The sequence below is a fragment of the Triturus cristatus genome, chromosome 3_2 (genome assembly GCF_964204655.1).
Source record: "Triturus cristatus chromosome 3_2, aTriCri1.1, whole genome shotgun sequence".
Lineage (NCBI taxonomy): Eukaryota > Metazoa > Chordata > Amphibia > Caudata > Salamandridae > Triturus > Triturus cristatus.
Genome location: NC_140584.1, coordinates 1031870216 through 1031888068, shown reverse-complemented (window position 1 = coordinate 1031888068; position 17853 = coordinate 1031870216). Strand labels below are relative to the sequence as shown.

The 17853-nt window shown below is 43.3% G+C and overlaps 1 protein-coding gene across 2 annotated transcripts in view; it reads left to right on the top strand.

Moving 5' to 3' along the window:
• STX1A (syntaxin 1A) overlaps positions 1–17853 on the top strand; it is a 912703-nt gene that overhangs the window by 320207 nt on the left and 574643 nt on the right. For both annotated transcript variants that reach the window (XR_014980056.1, XM_085649675.1), the window contains exons 2-3: positions 4910–4987; positions 5104–5203. Coding sequence is in view for 1 of the 2 variants with exons in the window: in XM_085649675.1 (XP_085505801.1) it covers positions 4910–4987; positions 5104–5203 (178 nt within the window). In the remaining variant the exon portion in view is untranslated. The remainder of the gene's footprint in view (positions 1–4909; positions 4988–5103; positions 5204–17853) is intronic.

The following is a 17853-nucleotide window of genomic DNA, read 5'->3' as shown; positions in this document are numbered from 1 at the left end:
ATTGGTAGGGGCAAATGTAGGTCTGCCACTGGCAATACAGCCACTAACACATGGTAGGACTCAGCATAGGTCTTAGAAAATTATTCCTGTGCTCAACCCTTGGTAACATGGCTGCGAGCAGACAGGCTTAACTTCAAAGACAGGTATGTAAAGCATTTAAAACACAATTTCAGTAAATAATTAAGCCACAACACATAATAAAAGTCCAACACCAATTTATAAAAATAGGAAATATTTTTATCTTTAAAATGACACCAAAACGACAAAAATCCAATGTAGGGAATCGGAGATATGAATTTTCAAAGTTTTAGTAAAATAAAGCACTTAGAAGATTATAGCACCATATTGTGATACCTGCTCGCGATAGACCGGGGCAAAGTCAAAGTTTCAGGCCGGGTGTGATGGACCTCTGAGCGGTTACAGCTCCCGGTCTCAGTTTCTACCTTCACACTTAGAAACTTTTCTGGAGCTTTTTCTCGCGAGGCCCCTTGAAGCTCCCAGCCAGTCCGGATCTGGTGAGGGTTCGCCGGCTTGACCTGTGATGAGGTCCCGGTCAATTTCCTTGGAGTGACTTAGAAAATATTTCACGTTCGCTTCAGCGGGACAACCCAGGAATCCAGGCCGACACACGATGGAAGGCAGGCGGCTTGGCTCTCGCGTTTGCCCCCGGTCACCTTTTCTACGAGCGGACATAGAAACTTTTCTGGAACTTTTTCTCGCGGGGTCCCCCGATGCTCTTCATGTAGCTGGATCCGATGAGGGTTCGCCGGCTTCAAATTTTCTCTAGTCCCGGTCAATCTCTGGAAGTTGATGCGATGGAGCTTTTAGCGGAACAAACCTAGTTGAAGGCAGGTGGCCTGGCTGACCAGGTTGAGTCGGTCCCTCTATGGAGCTTTTTTTCAAAGTTGCTCCAAAGTTCTCCAAACTTCTTGAACTTCTTCCTGAAGTTCCTCAAGAGCTCCCAAAGTGTCTCAAACTTACTCCTAGGGTCTGGAAGCTCCAAGAGGGTCCTTGAAAGTTGAGGACTTCAGTTCCCACAATCCACTGGTACAAAACCCTTATAAATCCACTGGTGGCTCTCCAGGTTGCGTAATTAGTTGGTAATGTTCCAGATGAGCTCATTTCACCTGTAACTTTCAGGGAGTCCACTCTTTACTTCTTTCCAGCAAGGTAATCCACAGGGCTGCAATTTCAGATAGTGCAGTCTTCAGAGGTCAGGCCTTAGAATTGTTTACACAGCAAAATCTTCTCAGCAAGGCACTTCTTGCTTCAGTAAGTTTCAAGCAGCAGATCTGGAGGGCTCTGCCCCTCTCAGATACTTATTCAAAATTCTCTGGGTCAAGCAGCAGGTCACTCCTGACCAATGGGAGCAGGGTACCTCCTCAAAGCGATGACCACATCCTGTAGAGTGTGGCATTATTTTATCCCAGAGTGCATCAAACCTTCCAAATCCATAATGGCTGATTTTTCAGCAGAGAGTCAAGACCTGGCTAAACACACCCCCAGGGATGGCTTATTTTCCTAGACTCTCCCACTACCATGTGCACATAACTTCCTTAAGCCTAGCCCTGACTCTGGGTCAAAAGTGTAAAAGTGTAACTGACACCCAGGCCTCCCCTCTGCCTTTGAAGAGCATGGTTTGACTCCACTCCCTGACCCAGCATTCCTATGGAACAGCACACTGCCCTCTCAGCAGAGCTGGTAACCCCAGGGGATCTTTATCACCTCTTCAAAGCAGCCTGGCTAATCCACTTAACTCTGACCAATCAGGGCAGACCACTGGAAGGCTGAATTTGGACTTACAAACAAGAAAGTCGGATAACTTCTTGTATGTACACTTTAGGAGAAATTCAACAATATGATATTGTTGGACTTAGCAATACTATTCTGAGAAGTCTTCGAACAGAAGTTCTATCTCCTTCCTATCAGGAGTTAATATTTAATAACTTCCTGCAATGTTAACCTATAGGGCCTGGGATTTCTAATGGGGAAAATGACTTGGGTCAGTTTTCTTGCACCAGGACTTATAGAAACATATTTTATAAGTATTTCCCTAATTTCTACAGGGCCCGACCCCCTGTGCAACTAGGGGAGACTTTAGAGGTTCTGAATCTGCAGAAATATTGCAGATCCTCTTTCCACAGTGCTCCTAGCATCAAAGTCGAATTTGAGCAGCACTTTACCACAATGTGGGGAGTGAAATGTGAAATTTCACTTTACCAAGGCATATAAAAACTCATTTTATAAGGGTGTACCTTATACATATCTGACCCCCCACCCCTGGGTTACCTAGGGGAGACCCTGGGGGTCCCTAATATGCCAAAGCATTGTAGGTTATTCATTTTTAAGTGCCCCTACCACCAAAGTCGAGTTTGGGCACAATTTACATTTTAAAAGCAGTGCTGGCACCCAGGGCTGTTTTTAAACTGACCTCAGGCTTCAGCAGTGCACACATGCAAGAGAAAGCTGCTGGCCTCCAAACTGCCATGCCCCAGGGTACTGGGGACGTCTAGGTAGTTTCAATCCCCTGCACTATTATATTCTAGGGTCTTATGGGGTAGATCATGCCAACTACAGGGGTATCCCGCCATACCACAGTGTGTACCATAGTGTATGCTACATGTTTTAACTGTATTCGAATGTGTTCCTTTCAGCTTGGCACTGGCCCTGGTTAGGCTGAGCCCAAGGTCAGTCAGATTCAGTTACCACCAGTACCAGTCAGCAAAATGTTGGAGGGTGCCCAGGGCATCAAATGACTTTGCAACATAGATTTATATGCAAAGAGAGAGAGACAGACGGACGGACAGATAGATTTGTGATAATAGATAGATTGTTGCATAGGTAGAGATGGTTGCATAGATAGCTAGACAGACATGGTTGCATACATAGAGAAGCTTTAGATAGACAGGCAAAGAGAGATAGGCAATGAGAGATAGATAGGCAACGATAGATAGGCAACGATAAATAGATAACAATAGATAGGTAAAGAGATAGACAAAGATAGACAGACAGATGAATAGATAGATGGATTTGCAATAATAGATAGATCGACAATACAGCAAATTCAGCAAATTTGAATAAACCGCACATTCTTCAATTGGTACTATAATAGTTCAATGTCTAAATAAACACAACAAACAAGAACACTATAAGCAAACTAGAAAAGCCATACAGGCAGAAAATACAGACAAGATTGGTTTACCAGTATAATTCTAATCGTCACTTAAAATACATTCCATCACGACATAGAGAATTAGAGTTATAAATGCACTTTATTGTGCACATTCTTAAAAACAGGATACTTTTACAAAAGAAAGTCTCAAATTGACACAGTCTGGTAGGCTCTGAAGCAGCAGCAGTCAGATAAACAAAGGGCACTCCAAAAGGAATTTGCAACTGCATTTGAAGGAGGCAGGAACTGATAAAGTTGGAATTTGCCCTGTGCTCACAGGACGAGCTGGTAGAACGTTTCCTGCCATTACAAAGGCTAGAGTAAACCAATAAAGTAAACTGAAACTGTAGTGTACAACCTTGCTTGCGGATGTGCTTCTTGTGAATGAGCAAAATGCAGTCACCGAAAGTGAAGTAAGCCTGTGGCTGAAGTAGGCTGAGCCATTGCCCCATGCTGCATGCTGTACTGAGAGGAAGCAAAATGGTAATGATGCAGTAACAGAGAAATGAAGGAACAGAGCTCGCTGAAAGGCTTTTTAGGCAAGCATAATCTACATATATATAATTATTTTAAAACTGAAATCTCTTGGCTAACCCCAGACCTAAAAAGGAGCCACTATGGCTTTCATAGGAAACATTCGCTTCGCGGACATCTGTAAAGCTGCTACATGGTCAAGACCGCACACTTTCACCAAACTCTAATGTGTGGACATCCAAGCCTGCCAGCAAGTTTTAGTGCGCTGATTGATCAGAAAACCTTATTTTAAACATCTGCAGTATCAACTCGCTAGACACCATTTAGGGGATGAACTGCTTTATATTCTGTGCAGCTCATGTGTATCTACAGTCACAGATGCTACAAACAGAAGGGGTTACTTACCCTGTAACCATCTGTGCGTAACTTGTGGGGCTGTAGACTCGTGTAGCCTCCTCCCTGGAAGCCAGCAGTACTCACAAATACTCTTAACACTACCTCTATAACCAATGCAAACTACTTACTGCTCTGTGTTTGACACCACACTCCCCTTACACTACTCACCCACCAGAGCTGAAAACAATCTGAAGTGAATTCTTTGTCCTGGAGCATTGTGGACTGAGGGTGGATTCACAACAGGTCTTGTGACCTGAAAACAACTTCGAACAAAAATAACATGTAAACATCTACTCCCAAAACTAGAGGACAGGATTATACATTGTGTGTGAATCTACAGCCCTACACACTGTGAACAGATGGTTTGAGGGTAAGTAACAGTTTCTTTCTCAGACGAACTAGTCTTTTGTTAATACTCACAAGTGCAAATACAAAAAAATCTAAATACTTCAGAAGAACGAGTACAGTGTAGGCCCAAGTATAGCATGGGCATGCAGAATGGCTGTGGTTGAACAGCATGCCGTTTTTAATTAAAGCAATATAAATGTACAGAAATCATTGAAAGTAAAACTGCTTGGGTGTGACATGTCAGTTCCTAAGTCACAAAGTGTCAGTATCCTATAGGGCTGCATCAACAAATGATGTCTCTCTCATGGTGTCACATCTCACACTCCTCTGGTTTAGTGTCTGTGAGTACAGGGATCTCGAAGGCCTGCCCCACATGTGGCTAGCATTAGAAATCATAAGTGGATTTTTTTAGACACCTGTGTGTTTGTGTACTTTGGCGATCATTACAATTAGATGTGAATGTATTTTCCTGAGTGGAATGCAGATAGTTTTTTAATCTGTGGGTTTGTGTCTTTGCAGGCAAAGGACAGCGATGAAGATGATGAAGTGGCGGTCAGTGTGGATCGCGACCGCTTCATGGATGAGTTCTTTGAACAAGTACGTTCAAGGGTTTTGAGGTGTAGAGTGAGTGCAGAGAACTCAGATGCCTACTGCTGGTGGATCTGGAGGGTTATTTACCTCAACATATCTTTTTTCTCTGTATTCTCTATCAGGTGGAAGAAATTCGAGGCTTTATTGATAAAATTGCAGAGAATGTTGAGGAAGTCAAGAGGAAGCACAGTGCCATATTGGCTGCCCCCAACCCAGATGAGAGTAAGACCCCTGGATTTACATTCATGGTATTGTTGAGTGAGGGGGGCCGGCTCATAAAACGTTGTTGTCAAATGTTGAGACAGAAGACAAAGGTTGTACCCAAACACGCTGGTGATTGCACAGCGTCACTCGTGAAGGCGTGGGTGCTGTATATTGAGTACTGAATGTCATTAAATCTTACTATTGTAGACAAAATATCGAGGACAAAAACTGTGTGCGTGTGCATGTGTGTGTGTTTTCTATATCGAATTCCACATATGTCTTCTGTTGATTTTGCGGGAAGTCCCCACAAAACATCTAAATATATTAAATACAGTACTATAAAACATTGTGAACATAAAAATCAATGCCTACTTTCAATAAAGAAATTAATACAAAAATACTATAAAAAGCATCGCTTATCCACTTAAACTCTGCCTTAAACACCACGTGGAATATAAGAATTTGGACAGATCAAAGACTATCACTTAATTTATGTCTGATTTAAAAACCTTCGGTGCACTTGTATATTGTCTTATGGCCAAGTTCTGACTGACAGTAAAAACTGAGGTGACAATATGCTGTGCATAAAAATTGTAAATGCGCCTCAGTTTCAGCGGGGGCCTTGAGAGCTGGGCAAATATCTGATCTTGAAGACCACTTCCCACAAAAACTATTGGTCAATAAAATCGCAATTGTAAATTTCAATATGTTGATTTTAACCAATTTCACTGATCCCTATGGGATGGATTCTGTATTGTACGACATATTATGTAATCTAGTAGAATAAAACACAAACTTTACATATTTTAGCTAATGCAGGGTACAAACATTATCCATAGCTTTAGCTCGAAAAGTGAGGTTGAGTACAAATGTATTTGGCCATTCGACCAAAGTCTCAGCCAATACCGTAGTATTTTTAAATTTGCTGTGCTCCTTTTCATCACTTTGCTTTACTAGACTCTTGCTTCAGAATTCATTTCTTCTATGGAAGAATTGAAGAGGAAGCTCTGACATCTGATCTGGTCCTGCCTATGCCTGGGATGTGTGCAAGAATTAGTCCTGCCAAGCGGAGGCGTCTGGATGGTTTGTGGAAGGAGATACAGTTATTGAGGTAGGCCAGGCAATTGTTGTGTAATGGTTTGAAGGTGTGTGTGAGGAGTTTGCAGCCAAGTTTTGAATTTGTTGTCATCTGGTGAGTTGTTTGCTGAGCCCAGCACAGAGCGTGTTCCCGTGGTGTAAATTGCTAGTGATGAGGGTGTGAGTGATGGTTTGGTGTGTGCTGGTCGAGATTTTCCTTAGCATCTTCAGGGTGAGTAAGCATGAGGCTGTCACGCCGTAGACTTGGGTTGTCAAGTTGAGCTTGCTGCCAGTGATGATTCTGATGTTCTTGGCATGGGAGGTGGGGGTGGTAGTGGCTCCTAGCTTAGCTGGCCACTAGGTGGAGTCCTATGGCAATGGGCTCTTCCCTAAGATAACAACGTCTGACTTGACTGTGTTGCTTTTAAGGCAGTTGATCTTAATCTAGTCGGAGACATTGGTCATGCAGGCAGTGAACTTGTATCGGATGTTTGGGACTTGTCCTTGAGGGAGAGCAAGAGATGAGTATTATTGGCACAGGAGAGGACGTCAATGTCATGGGAGCGTATGATGCTAGCAAGAGGGATCATGTATGCGTTGAAGGAGATCAGGGTCAGTGAGGATTCTTGCAGTACTCCCCAGATGAGCTTGCGGGCGTCCGAGGGGTATGCGCCTGGCAGACTGAGGGGGTCCATCCAGTCAGGATAGAGCAGAAAGGTTCAGGAGGATAAGGACAGCCATCTCTCTCTCCTCTGTCCATGATAATGCCAGTGTCATCCTTGGTGGCAATGAGGGCTCTTTACATGCTGTGGTTAGGTTTGAAGCCGGACTGTTTGGTGTCAAAGAGTTGTTATTGGTTCAGATTGTTGGTGAGGCATTTGTTGATCAGTTTTTCTAGGACATTATCCAGGCATTGTAGCAAGGGGATGGGTAGGTATTTGGCGAGCGTTGAAGGGGCTGCAAAAGGCTTTTTCATCAGAAGAGAACTATGGCGTGTATCTATGTATCTGAGAGGGTGGCAGAGGAGATGGAGGCCTTGAGGCGCAGGGTGAGAGCTAAGCTGATAGGTCAAAGTCCTCTGGTAAAGGTGTGGCGAGGGCAAGGCTCCCATGGAACCCAGAGTAGATGGACTGCATGGTGGCGGAGGTTTCTTCTGTGGTGATGTCTGGCCAAGTGGATGTAGTTGTTTCTTTGGAAATGTCAGGGAGTCTTGCTATGCAGTCTGTTGGGTCCAGTTGAGGGTTGAAGTTGTCATATATGGAGGTTGTCTTTTTGCAGAAGAACTGCAAGAGTTGGTTGCAGAGTTCTTGTTAGGGGATGATGTGGTTGGTAACGGTTACTGGTAAGGTGAAATCTTTCATGATGGCAAAGATCTCTTTTCTGCTGATGGTGCTGGCGTTAATGCAGTCTGCGAGCGATGAGATCTTCTCATGGCAACGCCGGGGGCCAGATATGTGGGTGTTCCTGTCAGTGTTGTTTTGGCTCATTCTCCACTTGCACTCTAGTTCTTTGCAGTGGTGTTTCATCATTTTGAGTTCCTCGCTGTACCAACTGGATTGAGGTCTGGATCTAGTGGCTTTTCTGTGCTTCAAGGGATCCAGGAAGTAAGCACAGGTGATGATTCTAGTTGATTAGGATTGTCCTTTACTAACATTGGAAATGGTTTGGGTTTATACTGGTCTTTTCTTTATGGAGTCTCTCTTTGATTATGATCATGATTATGCTATTTGTTCCTTCCCCCCGTCACTGCCACCACAAATCTACTTTGAGTATATGACTGTTTGGAAGAACTACTTCTTAATACCTTGACTGAATTGTTCACTATATTTGGTCTTGAATTACTGTGCAGACCAGCTACAAACCATGCCCAACTTTGGCCTAGAAAAAAAAGTGGTTCAGTCTCTTCCGGCCCCTGCGCAAATCCCTTTCTGTCCTGTGGCTGCAATTCTGAGTTGTGTGCTATTTACGCGACTTGGTAATTAACATGTATGGTAAAGACCTCACCTTTCGCCACAGTTCAAACACAGAAATCTTGTCGGTATTAACCATATTTCCAGAATTTAGTGTGATAAGCACCAAAAGCCACATGTTTTTCCACAAGAGCCCACAATATGCGAGTTTTTTTTTTTGCATCCGGTAAATACCAAACACCTTGGTGTACAAATGTATTGGATGAGATAGCTATCAAATCCGTCTTGGTCTACCCATAATCATGCCTTGTGTGTTATTTACCTAGGCTGTCTCGGGCCTATTCACAATGGTAACTTACACTTAAGAGTAAATTACATTTATAAGTTTACTCTTACACTTTTGAGTAACTTTACTACTTTTGGCTCTAAACCATTTACAAGTATGAAGTTACTCAAAAGTATAGCATGTCTCCAGCACCTAAAAAAGGGGGTGAACTAATTTTATGAGTGTGAGTTACTAAGTTAAGGAGCAGTAGTAAGTACAGCACCACATGTGGTCCATCACTGATACTGCAACACTGTCCCTTAGACAATAATGAAGAAAGAGAATAGAACCCTCTAGGAAATAATGTTAATATTATGTTATGAAATTCATTTAATATTGGAAAATGAAAACTTAATTAAAAATAAATATTATTTTATAATATTTTAATACATTTTTAAAATATTAAAATAAATGTAACTTTAGTAGAAATAATATTTTGAAATAGTTCTATACAAAACATTTTGTATTGCACTAAAGCTCAAAAACATATATAAACTAGGATAAAACAATATTTAAAAATCACTGACAGAAATTCGTGGGGGTAAAAAAGAGAATAATCTTGTCACTCGCTGCTCAAAAGATAATTGATTTTATGTGACATAAAACATGTTTAAGAAAGGTACATACTGTTAGACATACCTAATCGGAATTAATCATTTGGAGGTTTATAGGGCAGGTTTACATCTTGTGAATGCAAGACTTTTAAGGAACAGGAATTAAAAATGTCCACACAAATGGTTGGAAAAATTTACAAAAAAATACAAATTGTAACAAGCTCTGCCGGGAACATTCATGGCAATAGGAACTTAAAATGACAAGAGAATCATACTGGCCCAGCGGGAAACAAAATTGGCATCTTTTAGACACCAATGTGAATCTTGTCAAGAGCATCCTGTCTCACATATTAGCCATCCATTCCTGATACAGCACCTTGCCAGAGGTGATTTGGATCAAACTATATTGTTTGTTGTAAAAGTTTAATAACTCCACCATATCCTGCTTGCATGGTCTATCGTCCATGAAGATTTTTATAAGCCCGCTTCTATCCATTTAGTTCAGGTCAGATGGCTTGAGGAAAATGAATGCCTATCAAGTTTATTAAAAATTGACTTAGTAACACGAAGCCAATGAATGTGGTAACCCAACTCAGAGGATAGACAGTCTACGATGATGTCTTTGTTGAACGAAGCGTGAGCGCTACACCCAATTGAGAGAAGAGGAGCTAAGTTGATCTGGCCAACCACATAGTCAAGACCAAGCTCCTGGTGTACATTGTAATTAGCACTACTCACTGGGAGGCACACCATGCACAAACAGACCCTGTTTCCTCAAGCAACTGAACTTTTGGTAACCCCAAACTCCAGAACCATAAATTAAGGTCAGGAGACATTTCCCTTTGTAAACTTCCAAAACAGTGCAGTTAGTTTCTTGCCTATAGCGGATGCTGGATTAAAAAGGAGCTTAACAGACTGCGAAAAATGCTGTCTCCTTGTGAAAATACAATTGGGCCAAATGCTAAATGAGTCAAAGGTAACCCCAGGATAGGGAAACCTATGAGTCCTAATTTTGTCTCCAAATTTAGCCAGCCCATAAAGTCTACAAAGGCGTCCAAAATAATTTTTAGGCCATTCAATCTTGTTGACAGGCGTATGGCATTGTCCATATAGAAGAATACTGAGATGGGCTTAATTACAGGCATGTCTAGGCCCTTGTTGGCCACCCTGCGTCAAGCCTATTAATATATAAGAAAAATAATTTGGGCTAGCAAGCAGCCCTGACGGACCCCCTAACCTAGGCCAAACAACTGAGCATTCTCCACTCGCATCATATCTGACTGAGGAAATAAATCAAAGTAGCAGGTGCTCAGGAAGCCCCCAGTCCCTTTTCCAGCCTCATAGATTCCAGCCCTGCCCAGAGCTGCGATCAGATGACACTATTGAAATCGCAGGAGAGGTCCATAAAGACTAGGTGAATAACAATACGAACAGTATATTTGCCTTTCAAAAGGTATTAATTAAGGCACTTTTCCATCGCTTCCAAACCAGACCAATATCCTTCGTGTACTTGGGAGAGAATACTAGTTTCCGTTGTTTTGAGCATTAGCCTATCAAGAATAACCCTTCCTATTATTTTCACCATTGAGTCCAATAAAGAGATTGGCTGGTAACAGCTAGGACTCGGCTGATTCCCTGTTTTTGAAGACCGGCTCTATAGCAGTACGCCAGGTCTAAGGCAGTGTTCCTATAGTTGGTAAGACATGGTGCCCACAGCCCTGTTGCAGATCCATAGGAACCCCATCCGGACCTGGGGCTTTATTAAAGGGCCGCTTGTTAATTGCCTCGATCACCTCTTCCATCGAGAATTATATATGAAGGAGAAAATGGGGTGGAACATTGGTTGTTGGTACATCTCTAAAAATTGTAGGGGGATGGGTAAATTAAACTAAAATGGGCTACCAACTGGTCAGGAGCTATGTCCACACACTAAGTGTGTGTTTGATTGTTTGTTGGAATTTACTATGTCCTAAAACACCTTAGTATCTTTTAATTTACAGGAGCTCATTCGTTTTTCCCACATGTCCCTCTGGAGATTCAACTTCCTTTTCCTCCGGGTCTGCTTGTCCCCCCTTCTACAGACCGCATTTTCATCTCTCTCCCTGGGAGATACACGCAGGGCCTTTCGAAGTCGCTTATTCGTGAGTTTACAAGCACTGTCCAACCAGGACGGTTGAGCGTTACTAATCGTTCCTTGTGGTTCGTTAAGAAGGCCATTATACTATTTCCCAGTGGGTTAAAGGCCTCAGTGGTGTTAACGAAACTGGACTCAGTTGAGAAACCGCATTGAACCAAAGCCAGGTGGTCTGATCACATCTTGCAATGTATGTCTCCCATGTTAGCGGCCCTCCATACCAACCTGTAACCATTTTCTTTAGTTGTAATATTAGTGTTAACCTCCATTACTTTCTTAGTTCTGCCTTCAGGTGTTTCTAAAGTGCTAATATGCCGATTATGGTCACTATATATGCCGGGGAAAATTAATAATCTTAACAATCCGTTTTAGTAGATGCCTTGCAATGAAAATAGAGCTACAGCCCCCTCCAGTATATGCAGCAGCAGTGGTACATGTAGTCCCTGCCAGGTCTATGGCGTTGCACATGTCAAAGTTAAATAGTTGGGGGAACAGTATGTGACCCCTAAAATCCAAACGCTGTGCAAAGATTCTCCTGTCGTAAACGTCAAACATATTCACATCCGTGAGCGTGGACCGGTCCCCAAGCTTAGGATTTCAATCACCTCAAGCACCAAATTAAATTCCTTTCCTATGTTGGAGTACTTATTATCAAGCTCTACATTAAGGTCAAAAAGCAAATAAAAATTAGGGTTGACCTTAGCAGTTTTCTGGCCACATGAGGTAGAAAGCTTGACTCAGCCCGCTATTGGGGCAATTGAGCATTCCAGGGTGGCCTTAAACCAGGATGATAACCCCCCGCACCCCACCTCCTACAGCTGAGGGAGTAGCAGGCGCTGTATAACAAATAAGACCATCACAAAATACTTATTTTACAGCCCAAGATTCCCAACAAGACTATATCATGCAGACGATACAATCTACCCAGTTTCCAGGCACAATTTAGATAATACTCTGGCTATATTCCAACTTAAAGGTTTGACATTACTGCCCGTGAGCTATGGAGGGAGGTGGGCTTATGAAGTGAGGAAGAGTCCTGAGGCTCGAGTACAATCACTTCTACGATTCATTCAGATTCAAAGGTGTTAGCAGAATGGGCAGATTGGGTAATGATCATATCCGAAAGTGTAGGTAGGTAGGTATTGGGAACATCAATCGTGCTCAGGCAGGTCTACTAGTACAGGGTAATCAATGGTTTTAGAAATGTGGCTGGCTAATGACCGAAGCGGTGTGGGTTAGGAGTTTTGGATCTGCCCTGACAGAGATGGTCTCTGAAGGCTATAAAAGAAAAGTAATGGCAATAGCTCAATAAGACCTGGCCTAACTGATCCACAGTAATATAATTGGATCAGATCTCCGGTAATATGTGGGGACCTAAACTTGATGATAAAACAATCACTGCTAAATTCCTATTCAGAGGCACTCACACAGCCTATAATGTATTGGTAAAGAAACAAGAATTAGGGGCTGATTTAAGAGACCACCGAACCCCTGATGGCAGTCTGACAACTGCCACACTGCAGCACCGTGCGCCGCATTACGGGTGTGGCGGTCGGACCGCCACAGGACAGCTGCGGTTGACAGAGATCTAGGATCCCGTGGCGATGGTGCAGCGGTCAGGGGAAAGATAATGCTGGTGGTGCCGCTGCAGCACTGCCAAGCATATTCAAAGTTACCTGTTCACCACCCTTTCCATGGCAGTGAGCCCACCATGAAAAGGGCGGCGGAGAGGCAACTTAGGCCAGTGCCTGGTGGTGCATGCATGTGCCCCCTTAGTATTGCATCCCCTGTTCCTTCCCGTGCAGGAACGTGCTGCAGCAGTGTCAGGGCGATGCATGTCTTAAGGCTCTCCTATAAGCCTTAGCCAGGCACTGCCGTAACACCGCAGCCGCACTGTCTGCCCGCCAAGGATTACAATCGCAATGAAGCTGGTGGACGCACTACTGGTTTAGCAGCACTCCTGCAGAGGGCTGGCTTGGCGCTCCATCGGAGAACCGCCAAACTCGTGATGAGGCTCCAAGTCTTAATGTTTCCATGAAGCCAGTGAGTTACCTTATTGCGTTACTGACCTGTTGTTTCTGCTGTCTGCGGAGCTAAACAGGGAACACTTGCTAATACAACAACACAGGGACAAGTAACTGGCAGTAGGTGACAAACTCTAGTATATATGGACCTCTGCAACTTATGACCAGTACCTTTAGCAGCCGTCGGCACATGGGATCCTTCGGCCATTGGCTGCAGAGTATCCAACTGACCATGTTGATAGATCTTGTGATCAGAAGGATGAGTCCCCTGGATCCCTGCACCAGAGTCTTTGCCCCTAATTAAAGTAGTCGGGGTTGATACAGATAGGGTTGTTAATTTGGGACAGCTGGGGAATTGGTTACTGCTCAAGACCAATCAGACCCTAGTAGGAACAGTTGATTTTCAATAGACTCTAGATGAATAATCAAGGAGTAAAAGCAGTCTTCCAAAATACAAGTAACTTACCTCAAATCTGTTCAATAATGGCATTATCAAGTTCAGTGGCAGAGGATTGCAGCTTAGGTTGTGAGGACCCATTACCAGCTGGGCCTCAGAATTTAGTCTGTTTTGACCCTGTTTTTGGCGTTGCACAACAGGGCCTGAGACTGGTGAGGCGGGTGTAGCAAGAGCGAAGTCCGCTCTATGGCTAGTATCAATACTTTTTGAGAGAGAAACCCCAGCTAGTTTCAGTGTGTTGACATTAAGTGAGATATGTATTTGAGCTAGTTGCATTTGCTTGTTGATGACCCCAACAGCTCGTCAATGAAACCATCCAAAATTGAGTTCTTATTATATCAAAATACAACTATAACAATGACAAGTGGAATGATGGGAGACTCAAGGTTACTGGTCTAGAACTTCACCGAACTGAGATCGAGGGCCAAGACAATAAAAGTCAAACAATGACAAAAATCAGGTCGTAGTCAAAAAAACAACAAACCCAAAATGTAATCAAATCCCAAATTTGGTTCAATTTAAGATTTACTGCAGCATATAATCTAAAATAATAAGCAATCTAAGATTTGAGGAAGACATGGACAGCCGGCAATATTTTAGCAGGCCTCAGAACAGGGTGGTACGAGGTGGGCCAAGTGAAATTAGCACCACTTAGATGACGCTTTCAACATAGGGGTGCTCACCCTCACCAAGAAGAGATTGACTCTTGGAAAATGTAGACACTTCGAGCCCTTTGAGCTAATGGGTGCAAAAGGCACAAACAAACTGCTGCATATGACCTTTTCATAGCATGCAACTCCCAAACGATAGCCAGCAGCACCACTGGAGGTGTATTGGAGATGGTTTGGAAAATAGAGGCTTTAATTAATCAAACAATCAATCAATCAATCAATCAATCAATTCATTCAATACATTAATGTGATTTGATTTGTGATTTGTAGAGCGCAAAGCTGCCCAAATGCTTCCCAGCGCTAAGAGACCAATACCATAGAGAGGATAAAAGTGGATTAATAATACTGATAGAACAGCCAGATTTTACTCGACTTCCGGAAGGCTGCTTCCATTCCCAGAAGTCTAGATTCACGTGGCAATGAATTCCATAGCTTGGGTGCCAGATGAGTGAAGGATCTGCCTCCCCATGGCTCTCCTAATTCTAGTAGTCTTTAGGAGCCGTTCAGAGCAGGATCTGAGGCTTCTGTGTGGGACATGGGGGGTCAACAGGATTTTGATTTTACTAGAGCTCTTGTTGTGTAAGGCTCTGTGTGTCATACAGAGTGCATGAACTTAATTCTGGCCTCAATCGGAAGCCAGTGAAGGGCTTTTAGATGCTTCCTGGCTGATTCCTGGATTGGGACCTTGTACAGCAGCCTTGATGCCACGTTCTGGACCACTTGAAGTCTATTGGGAAGATATTTTGGTGCCCCCTAGGAAGAGTGAATTTCCATAGTTTAGACGTGAGGTGACCAGGGAATGGACTACTGTCTTTCTGAGCAGTGTGGGGATGCGCTCCAGGACTTTGCGGAGCAGTCTAAGTAGTCCAAAACATATGTTTGCTAGTTTCTTGGCTTGGAGCATCATTATTAGATCCTTGTCAAGCCAGAAACCAAGATTTTTGATAGTCACCTTCGGAGTAGGTGGGCTACCCGGGCAATTGGGACAGCTGATCAAAGGCCTGGGGACTGCATTGTTCCCAAGGATCATCAGCTCCGTTTTATCCCCTTCCAGCTTCAGGCAGATGCTCATCATACATTCCACAACCTTTTCCATGCAGGGTGCTAACCTGTCAGAGTCGCAGTTGGATCTGAGATCTAGCAAGATCATCAACTGAGTGTCATCAGCTTGGATTTCATAGAGACCACAAAGTCTTGCACTATCCGTGCTAGCAGTCCCATCTAAACTCTTGCACTGTCCGTGCTAGCAGACCCATGTAGACATTAAACAATGTGGGACTGAGCGCAGAGCCCTGAGGCACCCCACAAGTCAGAGGCATTGTCTTAGAGAGGAGGTTAGTTTCCATAACTTGGAAAGTTCTACCTTCCAGAAAAGATGGCAGCCACTGTAGGATTTTATCTTGGACGCCAAGGTCCAGCAGTCTATTTTGCAAAGTATGCTGGTCCACCGTGTTGAATGCTGTGCTAAGGTCAAGAAGTAGTAAAGCGACTGAGCTTCCCTGATCCAGCATCATTTTTAGTTCCTCTACCACTGCCAGGAGTGCTGATTCTGTGCTGTGCTGAGAGCGGAATCCCATCTGTGTGGGATGGAGGCATTGATTTGTTTCCAGGAACTCTGTCAGAACTCCATTTACGTGTTTCTCGAACAATTGCCCAACAAATGGCAGCAGTGAAATGGGACGATAATTGCCTATTTGGGCTGGGTCTAAATTGTTTTTTTTAACAGAGGTCTAATTATTGCAGGTTTCCATGCACTTGGCACTTCGCCAGACTCTAGTGAGAGGATCATGATTTTAACTAGGGTTGGGAGCAAGACCTTTTGTAGCTTTTTTAAGAACATGCGGTGGAGCAGGTTCTTACGGCGAGCCTGATTTCACCTTATCCATCAGTAATCTCACATCCTCTGTGTTGACTGGGGGAAAGCTAGTGAGAGTGGGCAAAGAGGAGATCTGCGGCTTATCTCTTCTCTGCCTTATAACTGACTCTCTTCCAGTCATAAATGAACTATAAATGTCTGACTTTTTTGAGGAAGTAGGTAGCTAAATCATTACATCTTTCCTCCGTGGCATCAGCCGTGTGGGTGTTGTCTTAGGGAGGTTAAAGACTTGATCACTATGAAAAGTTCCTTTGAGGAGTTCTGAGCCTGTTTAACCTTAAGCTCAAAGAATTTTGCCTGTGCCTCTTTAATACTGTTGTGGTATAGTCTGATAGCCGCCTTATACCTGGCTTTGAGTTGTAAATCATAGGTCTTCCTCCATTCCCTTTCAAGTTTTTTGTAGTTTTTCTTTAAGGATAATAGTTGAGCGTTAAACCATAGAGCCATTGTGGGCCTGGATTTTGGTTTAGTAGATGTTTTAGGGGCCATTTTATCCAATGATTGTGTGATCCAATTTTCCCAGCTAGAGTAAGCTTCATCAGCTTTATCATGTGTCTTGGTGTCCAGTGGGGCTAGGAGATCTCCACATGAATCTGTATTCAACTTGGATCATTTGAATTTGATAAGTTCCATGTCCAGTCCATGGACCATGGGTCTTTAAGACGTCTACTTGTTTATCTTTGGTTCTGATATTCTGTAAGTGATCTATACAGTCCATCGCTAGGGGCACAGACTATACAACACTCAGAGATGTTAATGGTCTTGATACTGCTCCGTAGTAGAAACTGTACTGTCCCACAGGCATCACACCTCCAGAAGTGACTGTGTATCATACAGTTTATAAGAAGGCAGCAGAGGTCCTTGATCTTCCTGTTTCTTTCTGAGAGACCAAATCTAATAACTGAATCCTCACTTCACTTTAATGAAGCTCTAACTGAACCCATTCTTTTCGAAGTGGAGAAGCCAATCTCATTTCCCACTGTTAATCAGGTAGTAGCCAGTAGATATAGACCGCCATCTGGTGACCCAGCCTTCTTATCTGCACACCACCAGAAAGTCTGGTCATTCAAACTTCCTGCACCTTAATACTCTCCCAAGAACTATCCCTACTACACCCTCAGACAGAGTCCAGAAAGATTGAGCAGTTCGTAAAGAAATCTTTTTTTGTCAGGTAGCATGGCGCTGAAATCCATCAATGCCACGTGCCTGATGGGCCGTTATACACATGCTATGTGGGATATAGCACTAATAATTTCAAACCTACCTGAACTCCTCCAACTACAATTTACAGTTCAGGTCAGGGACAGACAGAATGCGACAAACCAAGTTGTAAAGTCAGGCCTAGAGATGGCAGACTTCATAGCACAACCCAAGCGGACATCTTTTTCTCTGTTACCATGCTTGGCTAAGAAACTCGAGCTACTCAATAAATGTACAGTCCACTTTGTTGGATCTTCCTGTTTGATGAGTCGCTCTTTGATGCATAAGCAGATTTGGCTCTCAAAAGATTTAAAGAGATAAAGGCCTTCCCAGTTCACTTGGCTTACAGACTTATCAGCAGGATTAACGACAGAACAAGCAATTTAAGGACTTCTCAAGAAGGTTCTCCTTTCAAGGCAGACAAAAAGCAGAATTCCCAG